This window comes from Antechinus flavipes, chromosome 2, assembly GCF_016432865.1.
Source record: "Antechinus flavipes isolate AdamAnt ecotype Samford, QLD, Australia chromosome 2, AdamAnt_v2, whole genome shotgun sequence".
Classification (NCBI taxonomy): Eukaryota; Metazoa; Chordata; class Mammalia; order Dasyuromorphia; family Dasyuridae; genus Antechinus; species Antechinus flavipes.
Window position 1 is genome coordinate 640089933 of NC_067399.1, and position 12905 is coordinate 640102837.

The 12905-nt window shown below is 36.2% G+C and overlaps 1 protein-coding gene across 3 annotated transcripts in view; it reads left to right on the top strand.

The window, feature by feature from the left end:
- SIN3A (SIN3 transcription regulator family member A) overlaps positions 1–12905 on the top strand; it is a 63149-nt gene that overhangs the window by 34263 nt on the left and 15981 nt on the right. For all 3 annotated transcript variants that reach the window (XM_051982210.1, XM_051982213.1, XM_051982211.1), the window contains exons 4-12: positions 5278–5384; positions 6020–6302; positions 7095–7346; positions 7897–8049; positions 8338–8496; positions 9663–9752; positions 10932–11050; positions 11574–11784; positions 12262–12378. In XM_051982210.1, coding sequence (XP_051838170.1) covers positions 5278–5384; positions 6020–6302; positions 7095–7346; positions 7897–8049; positions 8338–8496; positions 9663–9752; positions 10932–11050; positions 11574–11784; positions 12262–12378 — 1491 coding nt within the window. The remainder of the gene's footprint in view (positions 1–5277; positions 5385–6019; positions 6303–7094; positions 7347–7896; positions 8050–8337; positions 8497–9662; positions 9753–10931; positions 11051–11573; positions 11785–12261; positions 12379–12905) is intronic.

The following is a 12905-nucleotide window of genomic DNA, read 5'->3' on the forward strand; positions in this document are numbered from 1 at the left end:
GTATATATCATTTACAATAGTATATTAAAACATTTTGTTCACTTGTTGGAAATTAAAACTGAAAGTTTTGGTTCTGAGTTTTGAACAGAACATATTTAATAAGTTCTCATAATAAATGTTCTATGATCATACAAGGTAATATTGTAAATCCTCCTATTGTTTTGGAATCTTGAGAGCCATTTAGTTAACTTCACAGAATTCCATCTTGTTAAATCACATTTCCTTTTTGAGGAATCCTTGTCAAGTTTTAGGAAAAAGATATAATTGTGAATGACGTGTTAATATTAGCATCTGTTCTGAGGGCATGCTCAAGGGTCACCTGATTCAAGTATCATATCTCTGAATGTGTTATCATGTCTCCATTTCATATTTGGGGATCTCTGCTGTGTGCGTGTGCGTGTAATGTGAATTTAATGAGTATAAAATGTTAGTTTGTCAATTGAAAATACTTATCTTACTATAAGTAGCACTTCTGCCTGAGTATTCCCTGTCCCTCCCCCCCCCCCATATCTATATATCTCTCTCTATATAAAATCACATTTGAGTGAAAAATTGATTATATAATAATTTATTTTAGTGATAAATATACTATAATATAAATTGATATAAAATGTTGCTTAATTATCATCTTGATGTGAATTGTTTCCTTTCAACCCAATCAACTAGCAAATGTTTAAGTTTTAGGGATCCTTATTAACTGCCTTATTTGTAATTCCTTCCTTGGAGGAGCGAATGTGAGATCAGGGAGTGCAAGTTTATTTTTATATTGGTCTAAGTAAGTGAGCTGGAGAGAGAACATAGATGGTTCTGAAGTCAAAGTATTTTGGATTAGTTCATTTGTTTCAACTCATATAATTGAATTGACTGCTTACTGTGAAGCATATTATTTGAAGAGTACTTGCTACTTGTTCATTGCAAAATTTTGATAATGACTGACATATTCAATTATCTTAAAAAAAATTGTTAGGTAAAATAGTGGTCCTCCTAGGTAAAGTTAGACCTTTGACTTAAATAACATTCTTATTTCATGTGATCTAGCTCGTTTTATATTTTGATGAGGTGTGCCAAATCTTTAATGTTGTAACTTAACAATGTGAGTGAAAGTGACTTTTTTTTTTTTTTTTTTTTTGGCTAAGGCAATTGGGGTTAAGTGACCTGCCCAAGTTCACACAACCAGGAAGTGTTAAGTGTCTGAGGCCAAATTTGAACTCATGTCCCTCTTGACTTGAGGGCTGGTGCTCTATCCACTGTACCATCTAGCTGCCTCCTCCTTGGTCTTTATATTTCTGTGGCTAACGTTCTAGAGATGTGTTTATTGGGCTTCTTTTCAAGTGACACATAGTCTGTTATCAAGCTAATGCTTCAGGCCTTGTTATCTTAGCAGATCCTGCAAGAGAACCTGCCTTATGAATATAACCTTTGGAAATTCAGGGTCACTTGTGACCTTAGAAGGTGTTAGAAATGGAGGTCCATGAAAATATTCAGATATACCAAGAATCAGTTTGTTTTTATACTATAAAATTTTAATTTGTATGTGTGTGGGGGGGTGTTGGGTGATTTTTTTTTTTTTTTTTTTTATGTTAGCAAAATATTCATTCTTATTTGAATGCTATTAGTTGAGATTCCTTTTACTCTTAATAATTAAACTCTAGGGTTTTCAGGTTTTTTAAATCTCACATTCATTATCACTTCCAGATTACTAGGTTTATATTGTTTCTTTTCCCAGATTGGGATACCAGACATTTATGTAGTACTCCTTTAGAGTTTTGAGTGCTTTTAGTCACGATAGAGTATTTTCCTGTTTATCCATGTTAAATTTAAATGAAATCATTTTATTTTGCTTTTTTAAAGAGAAATGCTAAATGTCATAGGTGTATAGTTGTTGGTTTTTTTTTTAAGTTAAAAAGAACTGAATCACATTTATAATGTATAGTTTACGAGCCCTTATAATTCCTAATTTCCTTTCTTGCCAAGCTTGCACATATCACTTTTTATCATGTGTTTTCTGCCAGGGGGGTTTCCAGTTTAATTTTTTTTTTACCATTTACATCGTATAGTACACTTAGTGGCACCACAGTTTTTTGCATGTCATAGATTGTGCCTTTCTTGTCATATCACTTTGGATTTTATTCCTTTCTCTTAAGGAGTTAACATTCTACTTAGTTGTCTTTCATAGCTTAATGAACTTCCTGTTCCATCATCCACATTACTAATGGCAAGTTTGGTGAATCAAAATTAACTTGATTTAAATGTCATAAGAAATAATTGAATTATCTGTAAACTAATGAAAGCAGAAATCAGTGAAAAGTGTATAAGCATATGTACATTCTTAACCAACATTAGCATTTTAGATGTTTATATCCAGCAGATTATAAATTTTAACCTGGAAGATGCCTTATAGGCTCTGTAGTGCCACTCTGTTGAGAATGTCTTATTAAATAAATACTTTGCTTGTGGGGACACAGATATTCAGTAGTCACATTTTAAACATGGATCTTCATATTCCAAATCCATTGCTCCTTTTACATAATAGCTGTTTTATAACAATGAGAATGATTCACTAGGCAACCACCTTTCTTTTTAAACCTATGTTTAGATGGTGTTTTAGCATAAAATTTGCTGATTTTTAAAATAAAGTTTTATTAATTTTATTTTTTGTTTTCTTTTTTATGTTGCCTAAAACTTTCCTTGTCCCCTTCGTGTCTGCTCCCAGAGGGCCATCCTGAATCACACTTATTCTTTATAATTTTGCAGACATTCAATTTTTTTTTATTTTGTGGAAATTTACCTAGTCATTTATTTTTTTGAAGTCAATTATGTATGTTTCTTGGTTCGATTTAATTCATGGCATTTCATATTGTGTGTACCTTTCCTTGTTTCTGTATTTATCATACTCATAGTCTCATCAGTGACCTCCTTGGGGTGTATATATATGTCAAGTAGGTCAAAAGATGATTTAATCATGTCAGTTTCACAATTTCAAACTGATTTCCAAAATGATTTACCAATTTACAATTTCCCAGTAATGCATTATTTGCCTGCATTCTTGAAGTCCCTCCAATGTTGATTATTGTCCACTTCTGTCATGGTGTCCAGTTATTGGGTATGAAGTGAAATCTCAGGGTTGTTTGTTTTTTCCCCCTATTATTAGTGATTTTGTTGTTAGTGTTTTACAGTTCCTTTGAGTCTATGTTTCATATCTTTAGAGAATAGATTTTAGGTACTCTATATCAGCTGGTTGTCCTGTGTATCTTAGATAACAAACACTTATCTGAGAAAACTTGATACAAAGGATTTTCCCTCCGTTTAACTGTTGTTCCTCTTATCCTAAAAGCATTAACTTTTATTTATGCATAAGCATAATTTCAAGTAATAAATTACCTTATTTTTTTCATTTGCCTGTATTCCTTGTTTGAATAGGAATGTAGCTCAGAAGAGAATATATATAAATAAAATTTACTTTTTTGCTTGTGTCCTTTCCAAGCGGAGTTTAGGAAAGGATGATGGCCTTTTTGGAAAGTATAGCCAGGTAAATGGTAGAGGGGAAACAGAAAAGAGAATAATCTTATTCTAGCCAGCCCTTTTAGGAAGAGGAGGGGAGAAAAAGTGAGAGTCATCCTCAGATCTGGGCCACCTTTGATTACTCTTATTAGAGGGAGACTTACATAGCTATCTCTTCCATCACACAACTTCCTATCCACTAGGGCTAGGACTAGCTCATGGCTGTGGGCTTTTTCTGACTTCTGAATAGTGTTCCTAAAGGCTCTAGGGAATATTTTTTATTTTTGGCCAGGAGATCCATCACTTACTCCCTTGGAAAAGTTGAAAGAGAAGGCGGCTAGGTGGCTCGAACTTCAACTGAATTCAGCAGGTCTTGTCCCTAGGGATTGAGTTGTCTATAGCACAGGGAGGGAGGAGTATTGGCCAGGTGAGAGCAAGTCAGCACCCTTAATAGGAGAAGAGAGAGAAGATAGCTCCTTCATTTGCTTGAAGGGCATTAAAAAAATGTCAACAAATAAATAATGGGATTTGTTTTGCAGTCAGTTGTTAGCCTATAAAGTTATGATCTTGTAAAGAGCATTATTTGCAGAATCTTGCTTATTCCCCTCAAATTTTCATGGAAGATGCCTTCAATCCATGGAGAGATGATTCTTGTAAAGATTTTGTAGAGATGGAGAAGTATTCAGTTATTAACCTTCTAGTGATCATGGAGACTTTTACAAAGACTTTGATAATCTTTTTTTCAGATATTTTTCAGAGAGAATTAATCACTGTTCTCAAAGATGTGTTGCCATCAGCATAAACCTTCTGAATCATTTCATTCCTTTAGGACCCAATATTGTTCATAATCTTTTACTATCGTGCTCTTTAGGAGTTATGAGCTTATATTCTAACCTGTTTTTTCATTGACTGCTATCTTTCTGCTGAAAAGAATCAGTTTTTTTTGCTGGGGTGAAGTCATTTAGAGACTATTTTAGTCTCCATATTTCATAATGTGACTTATCTGTTGTTTTTTTAAGTCTTTTTATAGTAGATATTTAAGTGTTTGTTTAGTTGGAAAGATAATAACTAGCAGCAGATTCTGCACATTTTATTTATAAGTATATTTATAAGTAAATTACAACATATTACCAATGAAGTAATCAAGATAATACCAGAAAGGTATGGTTGGATAAGTGAGCGAGTTATATAATGAAAGCAAGGAATAACAATTTAGTAGCGTATGTGCTCCCACTAGCATTCACACCTTGCCAAAACTTCTCGAGGAAAACTTGCAGTCCATGATTGAAGATGTCCTAGAAGATATGGATAAGAGTTATAGAGACTGGATTCCAGTCTCCATTATCAAAAGGACTATACAGCATTGAGGTCTCAAGACTATGCAAATACTGAAAAATGTACAAGGAACTGAACCAGGGATTGGGGATCTAGGTTCTTGGATTTCAGATTCAATATTTGAATTAGGCTATACTTTCTTGAAATGTTCTGTTGAATGTTTTACTCATGTGAGAAAATTAGTTTGGCTTTTGACCCCACTATATTTTCAGAAATGGGATTTGGCCCCCATGATATGGTTCCTTAGTTATTTTTTGGATCTTGAGTTAGGTGATTGATATCTTTAACTTTTATGTGTTTATATTGAATTTTCCCTTTATTTTCTAGGTTTTTATGTATATGTGTGTATAAATGCATTGTTTTATTTATAACTAAAAAAATTCATTATGGAGCTTGTGAATTAATTTTTTGATGGATCGTTTTTGGGATTTGTATTTGCAGGTGGAGGATGCTCTATCCTACCTTGACCAGGTAAAGCTGCAGTTTGGTAGTCAGCCTCAGGTCTACAATGATTTCCTGGACATCATGAAGGAATTTAAATCTCAAAGGTAAAAAGGCATTTACAGCTATCCTTCTGGTTAGGTATGAGCATTTGTTTGAGGATAAAATCTAATGTCATTCTTTAGAATGTGGGCGCATTCTTTAGGTTTGAATTTCCAAGGTTCATGGGACAAGTAGAGTGCTGAGCACTTTACTTTCTTTTTCTCCTTCTCCTTAATAGCCAAATTTCCAGCTCTGGGAGTCAAGTTTTCATCGTTTTTTGTTTTTGTTTTTGTTTTTTGTTTTTCTGCTGAGGAATAGACATTGAGATTGATCTAACTCATTCCAAAAAAGAATTTAAGATTTTAATGTTCTTCTAACACAAAATATTAATGCATATGAAATAGAGGTTACTTAAATTCTATAATATATATGATGCAATATTTAGTATGTATGTTATACTGCACACTTTTATAGTGTAGCACAAGGTAATTTGAGCCTCTTAAAAATTAATTACCGACCTCCCTTGCTTTGAAGAATGAGGGGGGTTGACCTCTTCACCAGATTCTTTATTGGGAAAAAAACCAAAAAAACCCAACTTACTTTTATGGTAGATTCAGAAAAATCATGATCATCTCAGTGCTTTTGACATGTGTGGTCTCTGAGTGGTTCTGAGGTCATTTGTAACATTTCTTTTCTGCAGTATTGATACTCCAGGAGTGATTAGTCGGGTGTCACAGCTATTCAAAGGCCACCCTGACTTGATCATGGGCTTCAACACCTTTTTACCTCCTGGTTATAAAATCGAGGTGCAGACCAACGACATGGTGAATGTGACAACTCCTGGCCAAGTCCACCAGATTCCCACTCACGGCATCCAGCCTCAACCTCAAGCCCAGCCCCAGCATCCTTCCCAACCGTCAGCTCAGTCCACCCCGACTCCTGCCCAGCCAGCCCCTCAGCCACCACCTGCCAAAATTAGCAAGGTGAGGACTTGGAAGTGTTCCAAGAGAAAGAAATGCCTTTGAAATATATTTTCATATATTTCTGAATTTTCATAATGCTTTGACAAAGAGGTAATAGAAAAATGTCTGAAATTGTAGATATGAGTAATTTGTTAGTAATTTAATAGTTGATAGATGGGAATGATGTGTACATCATAATCTAGAGAAGAGGTCTTTTCCATTTAAAAAATAAAACAAAATAATAAGGCATTATTCTATACTGAAGAAATCACAGATCCTTTGATTTAGATAAATGAACAGCAGTTCACTTTGAGGCTTTTTTTGCCCTTCTTAAGCAATTTCCCAAATTTTGACTCGTAATAGATGCTGTAAATTTTTAAGCGGTCGGGTCAGTATGGTGTCAGAGAAAATAGAGAGCTGACCTTCCTTCGGGAAGACCTAGGTTCAAGTATTTCTTTTGACATTGACTAGTAGCTGTATGATCCTGGTCAAATATTTAAAAGATTATATTGTAGAACAGTAGCTTTATCTGTATTGGTGTATGAATTTCTTCTGGAATTTTCTTATACTGGTGAAATCACAGCTACTTCTTCCTCCCCTTCTCCCCCTTTCAAAAAAACAAAAACAAAAAACCCTTGTGTTAAGATATGTATGATTCTCCTATTAAGTCTTTGATTTGAATTCAGAATAGTATGTCAAGAGTGAATAAATGATGTGTTTTATCTGGAAGCATCCTCTTTCTCTACTGGTATGGTAGGACTATTTGAATCATATTAACCCTGTTCCTAAAGGGAGAAAATGTTTTCTTTGCAGCCATCCCAGCTCCAAGCACATGCTCCAGCCAGCCAGCAGACACCTCCCCTCCCACCATATGCTTCACCACGTTCTCCACCAGTGCAGCCTCACACACCTGTGACAATCTCTCTGGGAACTGCCCCATCCTTGCAGAACAATCAGCCTGTGGAGTTTAATCATGCCATCAACTATGTTAACAAAATTAAAAATAGATTCCAGGGTCAGCCAGATATCTATAAAGCTTTTCTGGAGATTTTGCACACATATCAGGTAAGTTCTATCTTGTTAATGTGCTTTAACCAAAATGGCCAACTCACATAAAGCATGTTAGTATCCGTTAACTCTTTTTGAAAAGATTGATAAATCATTATAAATTACTGATTGATAAAATCAGTAACTCTGTTGAACATATTTAAGCCAGATTCTTTTTGTGATTCAAATATTTTGAAGCAATTGAACAAAGATTTTAGAAATTGATTCTATATAAAATGAATATTTATATACCTAGGAGGTCTAAAGGGACACTTGTATAGTACAGTTAATAATCAGTGGAATAAGGAAAAAAAGCCTGCATATACATTTTTGTTAGTTGATAGTAAACTCATGAGCATTAGGAATGTCTGCCCTAATTTTTAAAGGGCTTCCATTGACCATTGTCTCACCTTGAAGACCAAGGAACCCTTCAGAGAGAGCCAGAGCCAAGAGGGCCTTCTTCCCTTCTCTGTGAAGGCAGCTGGGGTGAGAAGGCCAGAGGCCTGGGAATGTGTGTGATATGAGTGTGTCACACATGGAGTTCAGGCTTCCCTCTCTCTTGTGACAGAAGGAGCAGCGGAACGCCAAGGAAGCTGGAGGGAATTACACGCCAGCCCTGACAGAGCAGGAGGTGTATGCACAGGTGGCCCGTCTGTTTAAGAATCAGGAAGACCTCCTCTCAGAGTTTGGGCAGTTCCTCCCTGATGCCAATAGCTCTGTGGTGAGTGCTTTGCATTAAGACTGAAACAGTGGATATGACTAACTTAGGGGGTGACAAACAGATTTGTATTCCGGGGTGGTTTCTTGGCCCTATAAAAGGGGTTTGGAGAACACTTTGCTTCAGTTTTATGTTTGAAAACTAAACTTTCTTAGTGTAGAAAGCCCTGTAGATTGGTTTTCAGAAAATTGGCAGAGTAGTAGTTTTCAGAGGTTACCTGGAACTAGCAACAATTCTCCCTTTTCCCCCTAAAAAAAATTGGAGTTCTTTGATCATTTGTATTTTAATCAGTTATTAAGTAAGACGACTGCCGAGAAGGTTGAGTCTGTGAGGAATGATCATGGAGGCACAGTGAAGAAACCCCAGCTGAACAACAAGCAGCAGAGACCCAGCCAGAATGGCTGTCAGATCCGCCGCCATTCTGGGACTGGCACGACTCCCCCTGTGAAGGTGAGGTTGGGTACCTCTTCTCTGACTCGGTATTAGGGTCTCCTTCTAGGGGGTAAACATGCAGAGAAAAGTAGGTGATCAGATGTTCTCTGAACTGAGACCAGGTGAAGAAGTATAATTTTTTTTTAATGTACTTTATATCATTTCCATGACATCAGTGAATTTGAAAAATTTTTATATGTAACTTTTGTTTTGACTATCTGCACTTCTTTATTAATTTCCATTGTGGCAATAATTAGGTCAGCAAAATCTCTTCCCATTCTCTATTAGTCTTCCTGTGGGAGCTTTGACCTGTCTTGGGTTTGTAACTCCATTTGTCTCTTGGTGATGCAGCTTAGTTTTCCCGTACTTATTAGGAGTAAGGCAGTTTTTTTTTTTTTTTTTTTAAACAACTAGTTGCTGGGGTAATAGGAGTCACTTTTACTTCATAACCAGTTTTTTTTTTTTTTAAACTTGGGTATAGGCTGTGGCTCCTCTTGTATGTTGTGCTGTGGTTACATCTATTCTTCCATCAATTGGGGATCTCATAACATAATTAGGGAACAGTTTTTGAAGTTGAATGTGTTTACTGTTTGTGGGGTTACATGGGTTTAATGATATTATCATGAATCTGGTTTGGGTTACCATTCTTTTTTGAAGAGAATCCTCAGATTAAGTGATATCAGATTTGTTTGTTTGGATATTGCTTGCCCTTCCAAAAGACTTGATAGTCTTTGTCAGGTTTTTTCCTCTTTATTGGATCTTTGAATGTTCTCATTAAACTATCAACTATTCCATCTAAATTGAACCCAAAGTGCCGATTGTATCTTCTTTAAAAAATTGTATAGGCATCTTTTATTTTCTGTCTCCTCTTATAAATAATTTATCTGTTCTTGGGAGAACTCAAGTCCTTAAAAGGAGAAAAACTATTATTCTAAATATTGCATAACTTTTTGTAGAAATGAAAATTTAGCCAATGAAATGTTTTAGAACATTTTATTAAAAAAGAAAACTGGTGGACTGAAAGGATGTCAAAAGTTTGGGAAGCTTTAGAATGCTAACTGCAGCAGAGAAAGGATTCCTTTGAATTGTTTTCTCCATGCTAGTTGAAGATAGTTAGAGATGGACTCCATGTTCTTATTCAATAGTTTCTTAATCATAATTGTAATTTGTCTTTCTATTTGCAGAAGAAACCCAAACTATTAAGCTTAAAGGACCAGCCCTTGGCAGAAGCCAGTAAGCATGGTGTAGGAACTGAATCCTTGTTCTTTGAGAAGGTGAGGAATGTCTAGAAGGCTTGAAATTTGTGTCATATCCAATTTGTTCAATGATAGCATAAATTTTTTTTCTGGTTTCATTGATGACTATGGTGTAAAAAAAAAAAAAAAGATGACTATGGTGTATGGTTGAAAATCAACCTCAACCTCCACCCCCATCCACCAACTATTATTGAACTACCACCTAACATAATAAAACCAAACTATAAAGGAAGTATCTTATGTATGTAAAGACAATCTTATGTAACATTTCAGTCCTCTACCTCACCACCTCACCTCAAGTCACCTCTTGTTCCCTGGGACCAACTTTGACCATTAGTAACAGTGCCTGAAGAAGATTCTCACTCACACTTGACCATTCAGATGCTGTGTGTGTGTGTGTGTGTGTAGTCATTGGAACCTAGGTACAATTTTTCCCTTATTCATTGAAGGTAGAAGCAGTTTGAAATGTCTAGATACGATCCTGCAATACATTGAGAATTCTCTATTATGAAAATCCCAGATAAATTGTGATGTCTATAAAATCTCCATCTGTTGGAGCTAGCGATATATTGTTGTCCTTTAATTGCTGGAATACTTGACTTTAAGAAAGTTTACCATTTCATGGCCCTTGGTAGAGGTTTGGAAGACTTAGGTGATGAGCCTAAAATTGGAGTTTATTGGCTCTATCTGGCCTTGGGAGTCTAGAGAGCTCCTTTCTTCCTTTGTCATGATTTCCTTCCCACTTGTAGTTTTCTCTGTGTGGTTGGAGTTTAATGTGTGTCCTCAGCGTTGCAGCTGTTGTGCGCTTGGTTGGCCAGCACCGTGGGCCTTGCTGGCAGTAGTGCATAAAACACCTGAGCCTGAGAAAATTTGTGGTCAACCCTGTAATTCTGTGGTAATCCTCTCCTTGAAGGGCAGCTTTTAACATCTCTGGTGGGTGCTTGTCACCTCTGGCTCCAGATGTGTTCTTCTGTGAGTCAGTCACTCTGCACCGTCTCCTGCAGCTGTCTGGTCAGGGAGCAGAAGCAGCTTGGTCCCAAGTGCTGTTTTCCTGAGATTCCTGTTGTATGCCTCTGTCTGCATAAGTCATATGAGGTTTTGTGCTACACAACAAGAAGAGTGCCCACAGCATTATGGGCCTCTTTTCAGTGTATGTCCCTCCCTATTTTTACCCTTACTCTCTCTCATTTCTTAAAGGTCCGGAAGGCCTTGAGGAGCACAGAAGCCTATGAGAATTTTCTGCGTTGTCTGGTCATCTTTAACCAAGAGGTCATCTCTAGGCCAGAGCTTGTGCAACTTGTCTCTCCTTTTCTGGGGTAAGTGAGGAGGACTGGGGATGAGGAGCTCACTCTAATTATAAGGGATATGTGGGTACCACAGAATTAATTTTCTAGGTAAAAAAGGTATCTCTTAGTGCCAGGTTTTCATGGAGACCTGGTCAGGCATTTCATTCCTGGGTCTCAATAATCACTTTGAACATTGGTAGCACGTGAGTTGATGTTGCCTGAGCAAGAGAGGATGGAAATTTATAAAATTAAACTTTGGGTCCAGTAAAGGAACGCTATTCAGGAGACTTTTTCCTGCTTTTCACTTGTGATCCAAAGAATCATGGCTTATTTTCTACACAGCCAGTCATCTTTCCACATTGGCTCAGAATGACAGAAATGGGCAAGGGCAGCTGCTTGGAGACTCTGGAGAGAAAAGCATTGAAGTGTGACCAGAAATAAGACTGGAGGAGGGTTCTGATACTTTGTGCTGCTTCCTTTAGGAAATAAATTTTGCCTTAATACTTTAAAATACAATTGCTATTGATAACTTTTTAAAACTTTATTTCTTTAGGAAATTCCCAGAATTGTTCACATGGTTTAAGAATTTTCTGGGGTATAAAGAATCTGTTCATTTGGAGACCTTTCCAAAAGAGCGTGCCACAGAGGGCATTGCCATGGAGATAGATTATGCTTCCTGTAAAAGGTTGGGATCAAGTTATCGAGCCTTGCCCAAGAGCTACCAGCAGCCTAAATGCACAGGAAGAACACCGCTGTGTAAGGAGGTAAGGGGCATCTATGTTATCCACCCCACATCCTCACATTCCTAAAGTGTCAGGTGTCTAGGAATTGTGTTTTTGGACTAAGGAAGCTGGAAACCTTCTTGGTATTTAGTGCTTTTATTAGTTAAACACAATTCTGCTTGGAGGACATAACAAATAGTTGTTAAAGATGAAAGCCATAGAGAAATCTTAGAGGAGAAAAATCAGGGAAATGATGATTTTCCTATATGATATTTGTACTTTATTGATCATTTAGAAGTTATACTTGAGCTATTTATTTTGGATCGTAGTGAGATTTTTTTAAAAAGAAAAATATAAAGAGAGGAGGAAATTAAAATCTTGCTTTATTTGATTAATGCAACATTTTTTTTTGAATTCAAAAGAACTGGCTTTTTTTTTTTTTTTTTTTTAAGAACTGGCTCTTTTGAAAATGAAAAGTCTTTTAAAAAACAACTACTACTCTCCATTTTCTCCCAAAAGGTTTTAAATGATACTTGGGTGTCCTTTCCGTCATGGTCTGAGGATTCCACTTTTGTCAGTTCAAAGAAGACACAATATGAAGAACACATTTATAGATGTGAGGATGAACGCTTTGAGGTACAGTTTTACCAGGCTTTGAATTCTGAAGTTGAGGGGAGTAGGGTACTGAATGCCAGATCTGGAAGCACTGTGTTGAGGTGATAAAGGACAAAATTTGGTCTAAGAATTGAGTTCATGCCTTCTCTGACTCTTCTTTTCCCCTCTACCTCCTGTTCCCCCCCCCCCCCCCCCATCTTTGAGCTGCTTAAAATTAGCATCTTGGTGAACCAAGTCTAGAACTTTTTTTTTTAATTTTAGAAGATTAATTTGAAATTGTTATTTAAAGAAGAATGAAAGGGTTTAATATTAGATTTGGTGGGGAAGTGGAAGTCTAGGGTGAAAATAAAGGAAGTAATGTAGAAGTCATCATTCTGTGGTGTATAAATAGTCTTCTATCATCTTGAGGTTTTTTAAAAGTATCTAGTGCAAGTACAGCCCCAAGTTTAACAATGTCAACAAAATTGCAACAATTTTTTCCCCCTAAATACTAATGTGCATATATTATTTTTATTATCCAAGCTGGTAAATACTTCTTTGTAAATGTA